The following is a 21075-nucleotide window of genomic DNA, read 5'->3' as shown; positions in this document are numbered from 1 at the left end:
AATTAAATACGGTTTATAGATTTTATGTTTATAGCACTTAAACATTCCTATGAATGATAAGGTAACAAATGAGATATACAACAAGTAAGACCTCATTGATGTTCAGAGCAAATAGAAACAAACTATCGAACAAGATGATCGTCAACAATTACTAAGACTTAATCGAGTGCTGAAAGGTTGAGAACCAACTCCCGACGATCGTCGACACTCGAGATATGTACTTAATGCATTTTATTGATTTAAAGTATAAAGCATGAAGGCAAATAAATATACTTAATTATAGGTTCGTCGGTACTCAGCACGTATTTATGACAAACGTGTGTTTAGATAATATGGGCATATGCATAAACTTACGGGATATCCTTTTTTGTTACTTTCTACGATTTCATAAAATAATTTTCCTGGTCAGTGAGAAATCTTTGTCAACTGTTTTTGTTAAATTTGAATTATTTTGCTAATAATAGGATGTCTAGGACTTCGTACATTATACTGGATCAATAGAATATTACATGTGTCTGTGAAGTGGACAGGGATATCTCAACCCGAGTGAAAGATTTTGGCCAATTTTTTTTCACGAACGGCCTCCCATGTATGCAGTGTGTTGCGTGTATGAAGTGCGGGTGCGTGTTTGGGGAGACTGCTGTATGTTCGTGCTGTGTCTTCTTGTATAGTAGAACTCTTGCCCTTTTTTATAGTACTATATCACTGAAGCATGCCGACGAAGACACAAAGCAACTCACCCTACCCGGTCACTTTATACTGTCAACGGACAAACTAGTCGTCCCTCTCCATTTATGCTGAGCGCTAAGCAGGAGTAGAAACTACCACTTTAAAAGACTATGGTGTGTCTCGGCCAGGGGACAGAACTCAGAGCCTTCCTCACAAGGGCGAGTACCCAACCAAAGGCCAACAGTGAGGTGGTGTCAAGAAAGACGTTATGAAGAAGAAAGTATCATAGAAAAAAAGAAAAGATAATATCCTAAATTTAGTCGCCTTTTACGATCAAGCAATTGCGGCAACAGGTACAATTCTATGCCCTAGCTGCAGGGCTATATCTGACGGGAAGTAGGCTTTCTGGTGCGTTCTGTGGTGGATCAATAAACTGGACGTTTTATCAAGCAAACAATCTTAGATATGTTGTCAGAAACAAAAGTATTGGAATGAAACATACAAATTGTAAGATACAAGCCTATACAATAGCTTGTCCAAATTCACAAGTAAACATGTCAAATGTTGCTTTACTGATATTGCTTAAAAGGTTTTTTTCCCTTTACACACACAAAAAATCGTTTCTTTCTTGCTAATGTATCACAATTAATTTATGTTTGAACAACTATGTGGTTTCTAGTGTCCTAGTTAAAACCAGTTTGTTTTATAAACATACTGCCGTTTGTTAAAGCTATATCACATTATAATACTTTATCTACATCGCCAGGGCCGAGTCCATTAACAATATACATTAGTGCGAAACACCCATCAATTCACGCTCATTTCGTTGTGTTTGCCGTTGATATAACATAACAGCGTGACAAGAAATGTTTTCATTGTTTGGTGCCAGTAAATATATTAAAACGGAAATACCTTCGGCTCTTATGTTAATCAAGGACAAACTTTGATTTTTCAGTTTTGATAGACAACTTGCCTCCGACTGTTGCACAAGGCCGACCCTTTTAAAGATATCTTCCTAGTTGTCATTCTTTCATTACATTCCTTACATACATGTACATTGTAACAGAATTGTGAAGAGTCTGTGGCGCCATGCTGTTTGGTAATGCCTTACTTCTTTTAAAAGATAAATAGTTTTATTTCGTTAACGTCCTTGCAGGCATTAGGTTCACCAGTATGATGTCAGCTTTTGGGGTGTTATGTTAATAGCACTAAAAGATAGAAAATCCGCTCTACAAATGCAAATGTAGACCTACTACGTATTGATAAGAAGTTGTTTCAACCGTTTTGGTCATTGTGACTTTAAATGGTAGTCAATGTTATCCATTTATACAAATTAAGACCACAATTTAGTCTTTGGGCAGCAGGCCGACTGAAAGAAGCCGTTAAAATATTAAGCTATTTGAAACACCTGACATTGAATACAACTCAAGACTTTGATCTTAGCGTGATTTTGACCCAGTATCAGGTATTCTAGCATATATTCAAATCGTTCTGCCTATGTGGTCCATATGACCTTGAATGAATGCAAAACCGTAATTTGAACTCCAGCATACGTTAGGCCCAATGCAGGTCTCTAGGCAATTGTTAGTAATTGGGAAGAAATCGTTTTAGTGGAAACGATGGCGAACAGTTGACAGAACAGAGTCGGTGGGCTACAGCGAATTAAATCCCTTTATTTTTAACAACTGTGTCTCAATTTTCCGATCAGAGTTTCATATGCTGTTGATTTAGACAAACGTTTATACATGTGTTCTTTTTTGGTCAGAAAGCTTTTGCTTAATTGATTACGGATTAAATCCTTTTTTATTTTGTACAGATCATTATCATTGTTCACTTATTCGGCTAGAGGTGCAATTTCCGAGGTCATAATCATCTTTCATTTAACATTGGTATTCCTTCTTTGCTGTAGGTTGCATTTGGACCAAACTATTTAAAGTTTAGAAGGTATAAAGCAAGCTAGGATTTGAATAAACACTTTTCCTGTTAGTGTCTCATTCCCCGTTTCTTGTGAGGATCCAGGCTCACGACTTCCCTGCCCCAACTCATCACATAAAACGTCACAGAACAAGCCTTGTCTTAATATAATAGATATAGCGGTTTAAAGGAAACATTGAGAGAGGAACATTATAAGTATTAGTATATATTATAAGTATCAATTGATCAAATAATCGAAATCAATTTACTTAAAATAAATCAACAGGAACCAAAATAATATATAACCACACAAAAATATTAAAAATTGCAATAACTACACTATTATTTTGTCGTTTTGTCCAATGACTGCTCTGAAAGATCTGACGACAAAATTTTATATTCCATGTTCTGAACCTCCAGTACATTGAAACCTTATCCAACGACTGAAAGGAAATCGTTAATGCTTTTGTTTGTACTATAAATTGCACCCGTTAATACTTTAAATGTCAGCTTTCATCATGTTTGCCTGGTTCACTCAAATGATCGTGCACATATTTAACTACCGGTGGCTAGTGACCTTCCTTTTGTAAGTAATGTAAAGGAAATGTTTTCCACAACCTGGACTTAAAAACAATGATTGATAACGACAGTACCCTGCTATGCTCAATTGACGGATCGCCAGCTGTCAATCAAACCGCACGTGCCTTTGTATTTTGTATTGTGTGTGCTACGATGTTTGCTCCTGCATTGAATAGAAACACGTGAGTTTGTGAGCACGAAGCGTGGCTATATTACACCTGGCGATCGGTCAATAAAAGATAAGTACGCCGCTACGGGTTAACAGCTTTAGGTAAAAATGATGAGATATTCAGGTGTGCATAAACCACATAAAATAGAACATATCTATTTGATTTTGTGAGTAGGATATAACACAATTGCATGGGTTTTGCTCATTTCAATTTCTACAACGTACATGTATAAGGACATTACTCTATATAGACTAAAATTCCATTCTAACTTCCTCCTCTTTGTTGCGAATTCAGATACATTTTTTTCTCGCATGCTTTCGTTAGGTTATTTTATTTACTTTTAGTACGCAACAATGCGCATGTGCAAAACTTCGACGAAACAATCTATCGCAGCTTCATTTCATTACTATCCTCTCAGGCTTACAACGTAATAAATCAAGGATTTCCGTCAATTTTGTATTCAAGACACATTTGTTCAATCTCATACGCATAAAGAAATTAAATTGAGGTATTTTGATATGTTTTTTCATGTCTTCTTCCGTTTATCGATGGGTGAAACCTACCTTTAATCAATGGAGTTAATTGCAGAAGGTAAATGAAATGCTTAAGAGGTTTTTCCCGTTGATCCACCAAGGCGTTACCATCGATCAACTGAACCAGTCGACTTATGTGTACTGATCTCTAGCAGTTACTTAAATAGAATTATTCAGGGCAGTGATAACATCTCCAAGTAGACTGGAACCCATAAAAGAGTAGCTTTTATCTCCACCTTAGGTTTTTATTGTAACATTTTTTCTTAAGCGTAAATTAATCAGCAATTGCAAAGATTATTGCATTTAATTTTTCATTCTTGAAAAGTAAACCCGGTCAAAATATTGTTCAAAATGCAAGATGGATTCCTGTGAAACGAGAGCCGATAGCATACATGAATTTTATAGTTTCCATACAACACTTGTCCCACGCTTTGCTCGGTGCTTCCTCATTATATCTTACAACCTAGAACACCTCAGACTACCAACTATTTTTTTTTCTGGGAGCAAAGCACTGTCTTATTCACAACCACAGAGACCTGGCACGAAAATTGTTAACCAACGTGGCAGGTCCCTGTGTTCACAACCTAGGCCGAAGATCTAAAAATGATTGTATTAAGGGATGTAATAAGATAGTCAGGAAAAGGCAATATAAACAACGTGAAATAAAATTTCAGAAATAGTGCTCTGGAAAAGGCTATGGCTATTTCATATATAAACTGCCAGCTTGTTTTAAATTATCAAAGCCCATGTGCCTACACAAGATTAGAAGAAGACTATAATCCTGTAGAAAAATAACTAATAAAATGAATGAATAAAAACAAAAAATAAATAAAACGCTTTACGTACAAAAGATGGCAGCAAATACGTACTGTTTGTATTGGGATAGACATGGTATGTAGAATACAGTAGAGAAAGCAAGCACGGACCCATCAATTGTAGTCACTGCAAAAAACGAAATACGGAAATACATACCAAGACGTAATCGATAAAAGAAAAGCGACATGTTTGTACGAATAACCGTCATGAGTTAAATCCGCGTCACGCCTACACCGATACGAGTGTTTATTCAACTAAAACACGCCATGATATTATATACTGAAACTTGTAACAGGTTTAAGTAAGTTACTCGCGCCGGATTTGACGATGCGGTTTTGATATGCAGCCCCGTTCTGTATATTACCTCTTATAAGGTGATTATCGATTGAATATATGTGATCAGCGATATAATGATTATTTGGCTTCACGTGTTAATCAGACTGTTAACAGGCGATCACGAACAAAAGGAAGCCACCAGCAAAACTGTACTTTATGAGAGCATTAATTGGCTGCTGATATTGAGTTTATATCAGCTTGATCAAATAGCTGTTATACATGCCACGTCGACCATTATCATATCCCTATGACCATACATAATAGATAGCATGGATATATCTAGTGCTGAGCTTAACCTGTCCTCTGTCAGTAAAGTGAAGCATAAGTTGACAGACGTCATGCTCTCAGCAACGCACGTGCTATATTAGGATGGTATTATAAAATTTAAAGTTAAACTGATTAGAGACTTGCTAATGCTTTCATTTTAATCGATATTACAAGTGAAAACGCCTGAGATTATTGGATTAAAAATTACAGTTAATTTAATGATCTATATGAACAATCGACAATTTCAGAAAGACAATAGACTGTTTCATAAATTCGAAGGCACAACAAACCGTTTAACAAGTTCAGAAGGACAGCAGACCGTTTAACAAGTTCAGAAGGACAGCAGACAGTTTAACAAGTTCGAAAGGACAACAGACCGTTTAACAAGTTCAGAAGGACAGCAGACCGTTTAACAAGTTCAGAAGGACAGCAGACCGTTTAACAAGTTCAGAAGGACAGCAGACCGTTTAACAAGTTCAGAAGGACAGTAGTCTGTTTAACAGTTCAAAAGGACAACAGAAAGATTTTAGTTCAGAAGTCAAATGCTGAATGATGGTGGTAAGTATTTCCCTATATTACTATCATTTATTTGACTGTTTTCATTTATTTATTGGTTGATTTCTTGAAGAAAAACGATTTGATTACTTGCTAGTAAACTTAAGCTTGTAAGTTGTAATGTACTTTTGTTTGAGATCAGTTTGCGTGTTTTTTGACATCTGAAGTATTAGTAAAATTCTTAACAATTGCACATTTATTTTACATTAGTTTGCATTGTTTCACATACATTGTGTAGTAATTGTTTCACATACGTTGTGAAGTAATTGTTCCACATACGTTGTGTAGTAATTGTTTCACATACGTTGTGTAGTAATTGTTCCACATACGTTGTGTAGTAATTGTTCCACATACGTTGTGTAGTAATTGTTTCACATACGTTGTGTAGTAATTGTTCCACATACGTTGTGTAATAATTGTTCCACATACGTTGTGAAGTAATTGTTCCACATACGTTGTGAAGTAATTGTTCCACATACGTTGTATAGTAATTGTTTCACATACGTTGTGTAGTAATTGTTCCACATACGTTGTGTGTAGTAATTGTTTCACATACGTTGTGTAGTAATTGTTTCACATACGTTGTGTAGTAATTGTTCCACATACGTTGTGTAGTAATTGTTCCACATACGTTGTGTAGTAATTGTTTCACATACGTTGTGTAGTAATTGTTTCACATACGTTGTGTAGTAATTGTTCCACATACGTTGTGTAGTAATTGTTCCACATACGTTGTGTAGTAATTGTTCCACATACGTTGTGTAGTAATTGTTCCACATACGTTGTGTAGTAATTGTTCCACATACGTTGTGAAGTAATTGTTCCACATACGTTGTATAGTAATTGTTTCACATACGTTGTGTAGTAATTGTTCCACATACGTTGTGTAGTAATTGTTCCACATACGTTGTGTAGTAATTGTTCCACATACGTTGTGTAGTAATTGTTCCACATACGATGTGAAGAATGTGAAGTAATTGTTTCACATACGTTGTATAGTAATTGTTTCACATACGTTGTGTAGTAATTGTTCCACATACGTTGTGTAGTAATTGTTCCACATACGTTGTGTAGTAATTGTTCCACATACGTTGTGTAGTAATTGTTCCACATACGTTGTGTAGTAATTGTTCCACATACGTTGTGTAGTAATTGTTTCACATACGTTGTGTAGTAATTGTTTCACATACGTTGTGTAGTAATTGTTCCACATACGTTGTGTAGTAATTGTTCCACATACGTTGTGTAGTTATTGTTCCACACACGTTGTGTAGTAATTGTTCCACATACGTTGTGTAGTAATTGTTCCACATACGTTGTGTAGTTATTGTTCCACATACGTTGTGTAGTAATTGTTCCACATACGTTGTGTAGTAATTGTTCCACACACGTTGTGTAGTAATTGTTCCACATACGTTGTGTAGTAATTGTTTTTTATGTTGACATTGGTGTAAATCAATTATGCGGGAATTTTCAAGATTGTGAGAAACGTTATCAAATGAAATTCTCATGTTCAAAAATACTGTTCGGATATACCTTAATAACTGAGACGTACAATTGAATACGGCTGTGAATAGTCTATATGTTATACATGTTTAAAATACATGTATATTCTAATGTATATTCTAATGAATTGCAACGACTTTCAAAATATGAAAAAATACATTATTTAACAGCAAATACAATTGTAGTGTTCATTATTTATACAAAACAAACAATTATATTCACATGGAACTACTGTAAACGAACTTTATTTCGCGTGTAATTTATTTTCACGATCTTCACGACCAAGTTAAATTTTAAAAGCTTATCTCTGCGGGTTTTTTTTCTCCATATTTCTTGCACAAAATTCAATTTAAAAGTGTCTTCATTCACATTCACTTTTAAATCTGGGGAACTTAATTTCCGCTAACTTGCTTTGAAAGAGAAATCGCGAAATGTAGTAGCCGTGAAAGAAAGTTAGTTTTCAGTAAGTTAGATAAAAAAAAACACTTTAAGAACGGGATTTTCATATGGCTGTTTATTCGCATTTCCTGAATAACAATATGATATTGATTAGTTCTTTAACACTAACTTTAGCATAGATTATAAAAGCTATTTGTATATGAACTATAAAACATGATGAAATAATCATAATGGTATTCAAGTTGAGATCTTTTAAGAAGTCAGAAAAAAAATATAATAATGAGTTGTCAGAGCGGTAGGTACATCTACGTTTAAAATGTCACTACGCTTAATATCTTTGCTCTGAAAAGCTTGGCATTGAATTTTGTATATCGTACTTCTAAATCAAGAACTCAACAGTTATTTAGAGACGTCATACAGCCGATTCTACCTCTTTCAAAACTAACAATACAGTCTCAAACAGCGATAAAACAAACAAAAAACAAAAAAACAGAACGATCAAACAAACGTAGTAATTCTGGATAAAAAGAATGGTATCAAAGGGATTGTCAATAAGTATAACTTTGATCGCTAGCAGACAGATTATACATTTTACGAGAACAATATCGTTACTACTTGTAATTAAACTATTTCTTCAATGGCGGACTACCTGACTTGACGCACATAGGATCGGCGGTAGAAGACTTGCTTATTCCATCATTTACAAGTGGGTACTAATGATTAGACATGTTGCACCATTTGATTAATGTGTCAGTCTATGGATGAACATAACATGAATTGTGTTCGATTTAAAGGAAACTTGTTCTACGCGACTTTTGTTTGGACACTCTATGCACTATATTATATATATACGCTGACACAGGTGAGCACAGGTAAACCTGTTTAACGCACGTGCTTTTGTACTATCAACTACCAGTGTGCCAGCCAGTCCAACTAAACGTAAACAACAAGCTACTAGTCCTATCGACTCCGCTTCAAAACGAAGAAGCTCTCTACCTGATTTATCATGCCCTGATCTTTATTCTACACCCAAAACTTCAGGCCTTATTCTCCAATTATCTAAAGGAAAAACGGTGAACCTTGACCAAATTATAAACAATAAATTCAATGATTCTACATTTATGGAGAAACTTTGTGTTATGGTCACCGATGCTATAACACCTAGCATCGATGCAGCTGTTCAAAACGCTGTAACAAAGGCTGTCAGCCCTCTTCTTGAACGCTTAAAAAAACCAAGATGAGAGAATTGCGATTCTTGAGGATCAAAATAAGGAATTAAAAGAAGAAAACGCGTCTCTTTATGATCAGGTGTCCGAGGTTCAGAGTAGCATGGAGGAGTTGGAGCAATATGGGCGTAGAAACTCCTTGCGTTTCCACAACATTCCACTTAGGCCCGACGAAATCCAGAACACCGATGCCGTGATTGTCAAACTCGCGCGTGAAAAACTCGACGTGGTAATATCGGAGAATGACATCGACAGATCTCATATTATTGGTAAAATCAACACGTCTACTGGGAAAGCTCAAATCATTTGTCGATTGAGAAACTGGAAAATCAAAAACAAAATCTACATGGCGAAAGCGAAACTGGCGCGTAACCCGAACAGAACATTCATAACGGAAGACCTAACGAAATACCGCCAAGGTCTAATTTCACATCTACTCCAGCTGAAAAACGATAAAAGTATCTACGCATTCTGGACGATGGATGGGCGCATATTTCTGAAAGAAACTCCAGACAGCCGTAAAGTTTTTATCCGAACCCATGACGAAATAGACATTCGTGACCCAAGACACTGATATATAAAATATCATCTGTAATGTTATTAATATAACATTACATTATTGAATACACTTTTGAATACATTTCTCATATTAGAATTCTAGCCCTTTGTATTTCATCATATAGCACCAAAATTGAATAGTATCTAGGTATTTGTAGGAAATGTATAGATATTTAGATATAGCAATGTGTGAATTAACTAACTAATTAATTAATAAGGTCCACCATCAAAATTGACAGTGTACATATGTACCACATAGAGTATTACATTTATGGTTTATTACAGTCTTAAGCTTCTGGCAAGTTAATGTGTTTTTTTTATTATCGGGAGAATAGTTACTGGTTAACACCGCGTTGTTTTAATTCGTTTGCTTGGCTTTTTACTCCCCCCCTACCCGACCCCAACCGGTTGGCATATTTACGGCCGCGTGTATGAATATTTCCGGATAGCATGCATGCACAAATATCTTTATATGATCCATTCTAATCTAAACTTGGCATACCCCTATTCAAACCCCACTTTCACTATTATCATTTTGATTTGAACATGTATTGTATATAGGTTTTGATAAATATATACAATTATTAATGGTTAATATTGTAAAGACCTATGTCTATATGTTGTCAGTTTATTAATAGAAAGCAAGGATATTCAAATACCGTTCATATTATTTCTTTTGCTGCCAATCCCTCTTTATAGAAGGTATGAAGGAATCTGATAGAAGGAATGAAGGAATCTGTTTCGGATTACTTATTATGTTTATCTTGCTTTTTTTGTTCTCTGTTTTTCATTTCCTTGTCTCCGTTTTTATTTGATACTTTGTTCCATACCAGTACCCAGCATTTGGTTATTCAAAATGTGTGTCTCGTCGCTCCGCTCTGTATAGATGCTAGTCGTTTTTATTATGTAAATGGGTATTGACATAGTTCAGTATAGAGCGGCGGTTGGGACACACTATTTGAAAACACATGGCGTTCTTGAATCCCTGCACTATAAATGTATGTTATCTTTTTTTAACTATTCTTTTTCATTTGTTCAGTATTGTTTTTAAACGTCTTAAATCATTTGTGAAATATGGAATGACCATTAGTATTCAGTATCATAAGCCTCTTTTAGCAAACCATAATCATTACTTAACATTTTTATTGATATTGATCCTAAGCAATGATATTGAAACTAATCCCGGACCCGAGAATGAGCAAAATGAATTATCATTTTTCCACCTCAACACAAGGAGTATACGCAATAAAATCGGAGATATGGAACAGCTGGCTAATGAGCACACATGTATACTTTTAACTGAAACACACTTAGATGAAAACGTTTTAAATTCTGATATATTGATAGAGGGATATTCAGAGCCCATATGACTTGATAGAAACTGTTTTGGGGGTGGTGTTATGGTTTACATATCAAACGACGTTCATTTTAAACGTAGACATGATTTGGAATTTGATGGGGGAGAAATTATCTGGGTTGAGTTAAATTTCACTAATTGTTCTTATCTTATATGCACTGTCTATCGTCCTGAAGGATCAAATATGCCTTTTTGGGACAATTTTCAATCATCCATCGAGAGTGCTCATGGTATCAGTTCTAATGTTCTCATATTTGGCGACATGAATATTGACTTACTTAGAGTTCGAAATCATAGACTCAATGAGCTTCTTCTTCTTTTTAGTTTATCTAATGTGATTAATGAACCTACTCGTGTCACTGCTCATTCCAGTACACTTATCGATCCTATACTTGTCAGTGACACTGTAAATGTTATTGAATCTTCTGTAATTCCTGTCAATAATGAAATTAGCGACCATTCAGCTACCCATGCGGTTGTTAAATTGACAGAAGATATTACTAAAACATACCAGCGTAACATGTGGTTGTATAAATATGCCGACTATGATCAGTTCAATAAATTAATCAGAGAATTTCTATGGCAAGAGAGATTTGAAAATTGTTCCGTTGACGAAGCTTGTGAAATTTTCACTGACTCCTTTTTAAACTTTGCTAATATGTGTATATCCAGAAAAATAGTAACTATCAGAAAAAATGACAAACCATGGTTCAACTCGGAATTACGCACTGAAATTAGAAAAAGAAATCGTTTGCATAAAAAAGCACGTAGCTCTAATAGTCCAGGTGAACACCAACGAAACCGGGTTAACAATATGAAAAAATTTGCTAAAGTATCCTTTTTTGAAAATATTAATGGAATTATAGACAATTTTGCTATACAGGACTCAAAATCATATTTGAAATTGATGCATCGTCTAATTGGAAAATCTGCTTTATCAGAATCTGTCCCTCCATTATATGATAGTGGTAATGGTATATTAGTGTACGATAACAAGAAAAAAACTGATTTACTGAATTCGTTTTTTTGCTCCATATCTGAAATTATTGATGAACCATGTAACATACCCGAATTTCCATCGAGATGTCAAAATACCATTGAAACTGTATGTTTTTCTGTTCAAGAAGTTAAAGATATTGTTTCAACTCTTAAGCTTAATAAAGCTACTGGTAAAGATACTATTAGTCACGAAATGTTAAAAAACACAGCTGAAACCGTGTGTTTTCCTTTGCAATTACTTTTTAATCTATCCCTGAGACAGTGTAAATTTCCTAGTCAATGGAAAACTGCTGTGGTAATGCCAATATTCAAAAAGGGTGAACGTTTTCTAACCTCTAATTACAGGCCGATTTCACTTCTAAGTACTGTAAGTAAAGTTTTTGAGCGGGCTATTTATAAACATCTGCATAATTTTGTCATTGATTACAATCTTCTATATAAGTATCAGTCTGGTTTTCTTCCGGGACACTCTACCGTGTCCCAACTTTTAGAGATTTATCATAATATATGTGTATCATTAGAAAATAAACAACAAACATGTATGGTATTTTTCGATATTTCAAAAGCATTTGATAGGGTATGGCATCGTGGATTACTTAAAAAACTCTTTTCGTATGGTATCAGGGGAAATATCTATAATTGGATAAAAGATTATATAAGTGATAGAAATCAAATTGTCGTTATTGGTGATTGTTACTCAAATCCTGGTTATTTAAAAGCTGGCGTTCCTCAAGGGTCGGTTCTTGGACCATTTTTATTTTTGATATTCATAAACGATGTATCTGAACATTTGTTTTCCTTATCAAGAATGTTTGCTGACGGCATCTCTCTCGCGTATTCTTCAAATAACATCCAAGATATTGAACAACACATTAATCATGATTTATCAATTATAGAGCGCTGGTCAAGGGAATGGAAAGTAAATTTTAATCCTAATAAAACTGAAGTAGTTTTATTTAACGGTTCTCTTGAAAAATTAGATATTAATTTGCAATTTGATAACACGATTTTGACTAACGGTGGTTTACACAAACACTTGTGTATAACTTTGAATGAAAATATGAAATGGGAAACGCATATTACTAATATCGCTAACTCCGCCTCACGGCATTTGTCGGTTTTGCGCAAGTTGAAATTTATATCAAAAGGGGAAACGCTGTCTAAATTATATACTGTGTTTATTAGACCTTTATTGGAATACGCGAGTGAGGTGTGGGATGGATGCACCAATTTAGATTCAGAAAAACTAGAAAAAATACAATTAGAAGCTGCCAGAATAGTTACAGGTTTAACCTCTTTCGCAAGTAGAAATTCATTATATATGGAAACTGGTTGGGACACATTATCGGAAAGACGGAAGCAGAAAAAATTATTATTATTTTATAAAATTCATCATAATATAGCTCCGTCTTATTTACATGATATTTTACCTGATAGGGTTAATGAAAGTACCATTTATAACTTAAGAAATAATCATGATTATGTATCCCCTAGGTGTCGCCTAGTGCTATTTGAAAAATCGTTTCTTCCCAGTACGGTGAAGCTTTGGAATTAATTAGATTTGACAGTAAGATCTTCAGAAACTGTTACAAAATTTAAAACCCTAATCAAACGGAAAAAAGACTGTGGCAAGACGGTCAGTTGGAAACAGAAAACTTGATATTATGCATACAAGACTTCGTCATGGTTGCAGTGCGTTAAATGCTGACTTATTCAAAGTTAATTTAGTTTTATCACCATCTTGTCGTTGTTTATTTCCTATATAAAATGCATTTCATTACTTTTTCCAATGTGACCAATTTAATGACCACCATGTCATACTTATGAGAAAATTGTCTTTGTATAATACGAATATTAATTTGAAGTTGATACTTAATGGTTCTGATACACTTAGTCCGAAAGATAATGAAAGCATACGCCTGACAATTCAAGAATATATAAGAAATACCAATCTCTTTGTTTGATCGAACAACATTCACTGATTGCTAAATGATGATCGCTGGCATTTCATTGTCAAAACTTGTTTCATGATATTTTTTCTAAAAGAACATTAATGCCAAAATGTATTTGTAAGATATTAATTGTAAAATCATTTATATATCATTTTAGATTGTTTACAAAATTCATGTTCAATTGTATGGAATTAGTCACGTCATGAATGTCAAATGTTGAAACAATTTTACATGTAGCTATAAAACGTGGGTGCTGGTATGGCTAAACAAATCAAATGTGACCACCAATAATTATTAATGTTTGTTTGTTTCTTTTTTCTTTCTTTCTTTTACATATAATTTGATATACAATCATTAATGCTGCTATTGTATGTTTGATTATGTAACATCATATACATTTGTATGGGAGAGGGCAATTCTAAGTTGTATAACTTGTGCCTAATTCCTTTTGACTTTGTTCAAATAAAATATGTTTAAACTAAAACTATTTCGAAATATTTTTTGAAACTTTGGTACAGCAGTTGTTGGCTGGTCGCCATAGAAGTTTCGCAATCCCTCCCAGGGTGCATTGCAGTTCCACATTTCATTTAAGGAACCGCAATGAACCCTTGGAGAGATTGAGATGTAACGATCATTGTCGAACAGAAGTCGGAAAGTTTATGACACGTTATCGTGAGAGTTCGGCACGACGTCATGTATAGTAACGGCAATCACATGATGTTCTCGGCAACGACGTTAGAAAGTCGGCCAATTTCGGTTTGTTTGAACAGTGGGGCACACTTAGCTATGTGCAATATATATTTGATTTTTTTTCATCGAAAGTTTCTAAATCATTACCACCCATCTTGACTTCGATTTAATCCTGTCCCTGAATGAATTATAACATGATTTTGTTTATCAAAATTCTTCTGAAGCACGTAAAATATCAGACAGATACGAATATTGGGACTCTAAATAATGTTGATATCGCTTTACAGTTAACAAAAAACTAAACAGGTACCCGTTTGTTACATTACATGTTTCCCTTATAGATACAAGTTGCCCCCAACAAAGCAATCTCTACCTACACACAAAACAAAACATCAATTGTATTCATGTTGGTTTACAGATATATTATGTTGTACTCATTTCTCCGTTTTTTTCTCTGAATAAATCAAGATTAATCCATAAGAGTCCACGGTGTATATACTATTGTGCAGAGAAATTGACAATGGTTTACGAAGAACGGTTGCTGTCAAACCTTGGTTAGTATTTAGCCAACCCTTAATATTTTTTCTTTCAAAACAAATACTTTAAACCCTATATTTACTCTAGGGAAATACACTCTGAATAATCTATAACAAAGTTACTGTTTACTAGTAACTGTCATTGACGCCCACTGATCCAATGCTTTCTCTTTGAAATCTTTTATATTTGATGGTAATTTGTCCTCGTTTTTTATTTACTTTATTGTCCAAAACTCATTTGTCATCATTTGTAGTTCTAATGTGTCATATTTGAATTATTGTAGATGTTATTATTAATTAAGCAAATATTTTCATGTTTTCTTATATCTAACTCTACTTTATTTACATATGGTGGTACAATGTATCTGGTTTCTGTAGTATTCGGTATTATTCTAATCACTTACTCGTAAATCGGTCAGTTTTCGATCGAAGCTACAAGGCCCAATTCTTACAATAGAAATAATCGCAATTAGGGAAACATATATAATAATAGAAATTATGTGTTATCATCAAAATTTGTATCAAGACTCTGACGCGATTATTAAATGTCGCTATTTTCATTTAAAAACAAATTTGCTATTGATATCAATGATGTAAATGTAAACTCGCGGAGAAAAAATTCGCGAATTGACCTGGATCGCGAATTTCGTTAAAGTAAATCACACGCGAAATAAAGTTGATTTAGAGTAACTTGTATAACGCCGACTAAAGTAATATTATCATAGCAGATGTCTTCAGTACCTAATTATAGTTATGTGTTTAGCTTATTTCATCTTGAAGGTTTGTAGACTACGAAGCCTTGAATACATTAACCTTATTTAAATTGTATCTCATCGATTACCAGTATTGGAGATCAGTTCCTACGTACCTACATCTTGTGTTTTCTAAACTCTGGTATTTAATGGGTTTGTTAATCAATAATATATAAAGGCCCACCGCCTTTCTGTAGCGGCTTTCAATTTGTAGAGTCACAAAAGTTATTAGTTTTCCGATACTACTACACTTACCATCACCCCCTGAACAATTTATTTAAAATAAATTTAATGCTAATTTGCTTAATTAACGCTGGCTGCCTTATGTTTCCCGCCGTCATCCTAATTACCACGCGTTAGTTGACCACCACTGCGCCAGACGGCAAAACAGCGAAATGAATATTCACTGTTAACATATATTACGCAGGAAACCTCATCTTAGGCAATCGATATAAATATCTTTTTATGTTATTATTATTTCTAAGAAACTTTAATTTTCGTTTCGGAAAGGTAGTGGGCCTTTAACAAGTTTTAAACTTTGTTTCCGTTGATTTCTAATATGTACCGCACAACCAGTACACAAAACATCTACAATGTTTATGTGACTTTCTTCTTTATCAAAAACGTATTTTTGTAAAATATCAAATCAGTGAAGCCATAAGTTTTTACCATTAAAAGTAGACTAGACTGATCATACTAGTAGGAAAAACCACTCAACATAATCACTGTGAACGAATTTGGTTCATATAATTAAATTCATAATCGTATAGCCATACATACCACTCCCAGAAAGTTCACAAATCAAATAGATACAAATGTACCCACCTGGGAGGATATTATTGTCTATTATAAGAATTATTCACTTCTACACATAAGAAGGCAAATATGAATAATTCGAGTATTTATTTACAAAAGTTGCTCTAATCCTGATGTAGGTCCGAGTAAGACTACAGGACACATTGTCTTTAACGAGATTTTTTGACCATTGCCCAAATTGACTGCAGTGGACATTTGCGCGTAGATCACATATACATGTACCAAAATTAATTTTTTTTTCTAATCGTACTGAAAAAAAAAACACATTTTAAAACTTATATAGTTTTCGTTAACCAAGAGAAAAGTATTTCTCTTACCTTCGACAGGGATATCCGCAATCTAAATTCATTTGTAATCCACATACCTAAAGGGTCGCGATGTCCCGATCTATTACTCTAGTCTAGAGAAGTTTAGACACTGATTTCCGAGGGTGATCCTTACATAATAACAATCATAAGCCAATTGCAACCTCCATCTCAGTCAGCAAAACAATTTTTGAAATAATAATGGTGAGCTTGTCAGTTTGAAATTTTATATTGTTTATAGAAATATACAACAGCTAGTATATCTTTATGTTAGTTCCTATATGATCTCATTGGTCCTTTTAAGTAATTAACTTACATCATATATAATAATAATAATAAAAATACTGTAAGAAGTATCTTCATAATTCCAATTGTTCTGAAATCAGAACGATTTTTTAAGTGTTCCAACAAAATTAATGTAGTGTTACTTACATACTTTTGGATAAATTCGACTTTTTGTGTCCCTATTTCCCTGATGCAAATATTCACTTTTGCCATACTTGGAAGGTCTTTATCTCTACGCTGTTTATGTCCCGTTGAAAACAAACGTTCTGACGCCCTTCGCGGGTTAAGTTCATTTTACGAATATAAAGTCAACAAAAGAAGCGGAACAATATCAAGAAACAATGCATTTTCGGCTCTAATATCGATATTAGTCGGGCACAAAACTCGATACCGGATAATAAGAATTTCCTGTAATAGTTGCAATAGGACAATATTACGATGTCAGTAAATAAATGTTTAATTTCTTTCGTTTGATTCAATTTCTAAATTTGATGACTTGATCCCGAACATTCCAGTGACGTCACTTTTAGTAGGAGTGAATGAAACGGCAGTCAGTCCCGCCAAACAGTGACGTCACAATCACCGAAATGACGTCGCTTACATATTTCCCACGGTAGTAAAAAGGATTACACACTCATAGTGAATGCAAATAACAGGCAATTTACTTTCGTTTTGAATACCATCTTCTGTATGTATAATGAAAAAGTTGCAGGATAAACAGAATACACGGTCACTATCTTACAATACAATTTTTATCTTGATGTCGACACTGAAAACCGAGATGACTCGGCAAAACCTCCTCACCTCATTTCATCGCACAAACGATAGTAGCAGAAACGTTTACTAGCAATTTGAAACGTATGTCATTTAAAAGTATTGGATACCTTTTGATATGCACATGTATATCATGATGTTTCAAGTGGCTGCCCGTATTTTTTTTTTTTTTTTTTTTTTTTGTGAAAAATGAATTATACATATATGTTATAAAATTAGGTTAGTTTTTTATTGTCATTATTGTTATATACACTGTATGTGATATTTAAACGAAAACACATATTTTACCTAAGAAGCCAATTATATATATAATGTAAGTATCGGTTAGCTTGTAATTAACTTACATAATATATAATAATCATAATAAGAATACTGTTAGAAGTATCTTCATAATTCCAACTGTTCCGAAATCAGAATAATTTTTAGGTGGTCCAGCAAAATTAATGTTTTTTAATTTACCTACTTTTGGAGAAAATCAACTTTTTATGTGATGCAAATACTCGCTTGGAAGGTCTTTATCACTACGGTGTTGATTCCAGTTGAAAACAAGCGTTCTGAAGCCCTTCAAATTTTCGAATTCAAACTCAGCAAAAGGAGCGGAACAATATTAATTAAGTTAAACAAGTTATTTTCAGCACTAATATGGAAATAAATAGACCTCGTTACCAGATAATAAGAATTTCATGTAATAGTTGCGATAGGAAAATATTACGATGCGAGTAAATAAATATTTAATTTCTTTATTTTGATCACCATTTTTAAATTTGATGATTTGATCCCGAATATTCCAGTGACGTCACTTTTTAGTCCTGTATGAGCCCGCGGGTTATTCGACCTTGCAAGCTTGCGTTTTGAAGGAATAAACATTCTTTTGTGGTACAATGGTGGCAATTTGCACTTATATACAGCAGAACATAGTTTTAAAAAAAGATGTGTAAGTTTATCTTGAAACATTTTATCATTTAAACTTTGACAAAAAAAAGAATAAACTTGAAAAAGAAACAGTAGGCCTAGGCTATCGTACTGCGTTTTTCGATACAATCAGAAACATATATGTTTCAGAAACATATATGTTTCTGATACAATATGCTTCGTTTAGTAAATGAAATTCATGAAATATTGCACAAAAATATCATTAACATGCTTCTGAAACATATAATTAATTATTTGAATTTAATATGTTTGACATTGTGTGTAAAAAATCTATTTTGGTCTTCCGCCATCGAAAAATGAAAAATGAAATATTGCACATAAACATAATTCACATGCTCCTGAAACATATGATTAATGATTTGAATTGAATATGATTGACATTGTGTGTAACAAATCTAGATCTATTTTGGTTTTTCGCCGTCGAAAACCGACGAAACCGCGGTACTGGGTCATGAGTAGTTATTTTGATTTTTTCGTGTTATTTTTTCTTATTCATTATAAAAGAAGCGATCTTTGAAGACTTAAACATTCACATGGACTATCTTTAGTCCAAAAAATTTCAGAAATAACATTCATTTTTTATACTTGAGTTGAATGCATTAAATCGGACCTGTTCCCGACATCGACCATGCAGTTATCGTGATTTTGCATGCAACTTAGTAGAATTTTACGATGCATACGCAGTAGGCTCGATCGAAAGTTATATCTAAAAAAGAAAGCATTGTACAATATCTCCCTGCATATAACTTTGATATTTCATCATGGCATGGTAACGTTATAAAATGAAAACTGTCGTTTTCTCCGTATCAACGTAACACGAGCCTGTGCTTCGTCTCGGCGAAATCTAACTCATGCCTCTCAGGCCTAGGGTGTCTTCACCGACGTTCGAGCATTTCTGCAAAAAAATCAATAAGATAAAGATTATCGTATACCAGGTATATTAAAGAACAACAACAAAAAACTTTGTAAATTGTGATCAATGTGTTATTATCATTGTTTTCACTTTTCTTCATGTTGAAACAACAGCTACATACACATTACATTTACAATTTTTTTCCTATTAGGAAATACTAAATCATACATCATCAAATATTTATTATTAATGATAGGTGATTATAATAACAGTGTTATCTGCTTTTTATTAAAAAAAATCACTGTATATATAAATAAGCAGGAATATGTCTTAGTGTGAACGTGCATGTTTTGTTGCTTGGTGTCTTCGGCGGCATGCTTCAGTGATATAGCACTATGAAAAGGGCAACGGTTCCACTATACAAGAAGACGCAACATGAATCTCCCAAAACACACACCTCGCACAACATACACGCAACATACCGCATACATGGGAGGCCGTCCTTACATAACCATAGCAGTGAATAGGAAGTTAATTAATCAAACAAACAAACAAACACCACCGGCGGCATTTTTTTCGTTTTTTTTTAATATATCATGCAAACATGCCTATTCAAACTATTCACAAAATCTGATGAGGCCTTCATGTACCTGTAGCTATTACTACAAAATATGTGATTATATAACTGAGGATTTACATCTGATACACGGTCAGTGTCTTGCAGTAGGCAAAGGACGTATCGTTGAATAGGCCTGTTAGTTTTATTTTGGTGTCGACACGGAAAGACGAGATGACTCTTGTCTCCTTGACATTAAAACAAATCATTTAACATTCCAATTACCGCCTCCAAAGACGTCCTATTGTAGGCCTATCGCTACCCACAATGCACTCGATCGCGGTCTTAAAAGATATTATGTAATTTTTCATCGATAATTTGATCCAGATATAGCTGTCTTTGAAAGTTATATTTAGAATTATGAATATGTGGAAGGAACGTGTGTACAAGGTAAAAACTACCTATCTCAACTGCTATTCCGGGACCGTGAAATGTAATATTGGTCACCTCAGCCGTAGCACAGGGCACGCAAATTATTCATCATGTAAAATATTTTTATTTTTTTTTTATTTTTTTTTTTATTTATATATATATATATATAGTGTACATCCTTTTTCCAGAAAAGTCTGTTTACCATTGTCATGTCTGTATTTGTTTTGCACAAAGGCTTTTTAGCCTATTTGCTAAATGAAATAAAGATATGTATATGTACGTCATCTTCACATGTTTGAAAATTGCG

At 33.9% G+C, this 21075-nt stretch overlaps 1 protein-coding gene across 1 annotated transcript in view; it reads left to right on the top strand.

The window, feature by feature from the left end:
- Positions 1-5342: 5342 nt before the first annotated feature.
- LOC138316727 (uncharacterized) overlaps positions 5343-21075 on the top strand; it is a 41044-nt gene continuing 25311 nt past the window's right edge. The window contains exon 1 of the mRNA XM_069258386.1: positions 5343-5842. Coding sequence (XP_069114487.1) covers positions 5834-5842 — 9 coding nt within the window. The 5' untranslated portion in view covers positions 5343-5833. The remainder of the gene's footprint in view (positions 5843-21075) is intronic.

Source organism: Argopecten irradians, chromosome 2 (genome assembly GCF_041381155.1).
Source record: "Argopecten irradians isolate NY chromosome 2, Ai_NY, whole genome shotgun sequence".
Classification (NCBI taxonomy): domain Eukaryota; kingdom Metazoa; phylum Mollusca; class Bivalvia; order Pectinida; family Pectinidae; genus Argopecten; species Argopecten irradians.
This window is presented reverse-complemented; position numbering and strand designations above follow the sequence as displayed.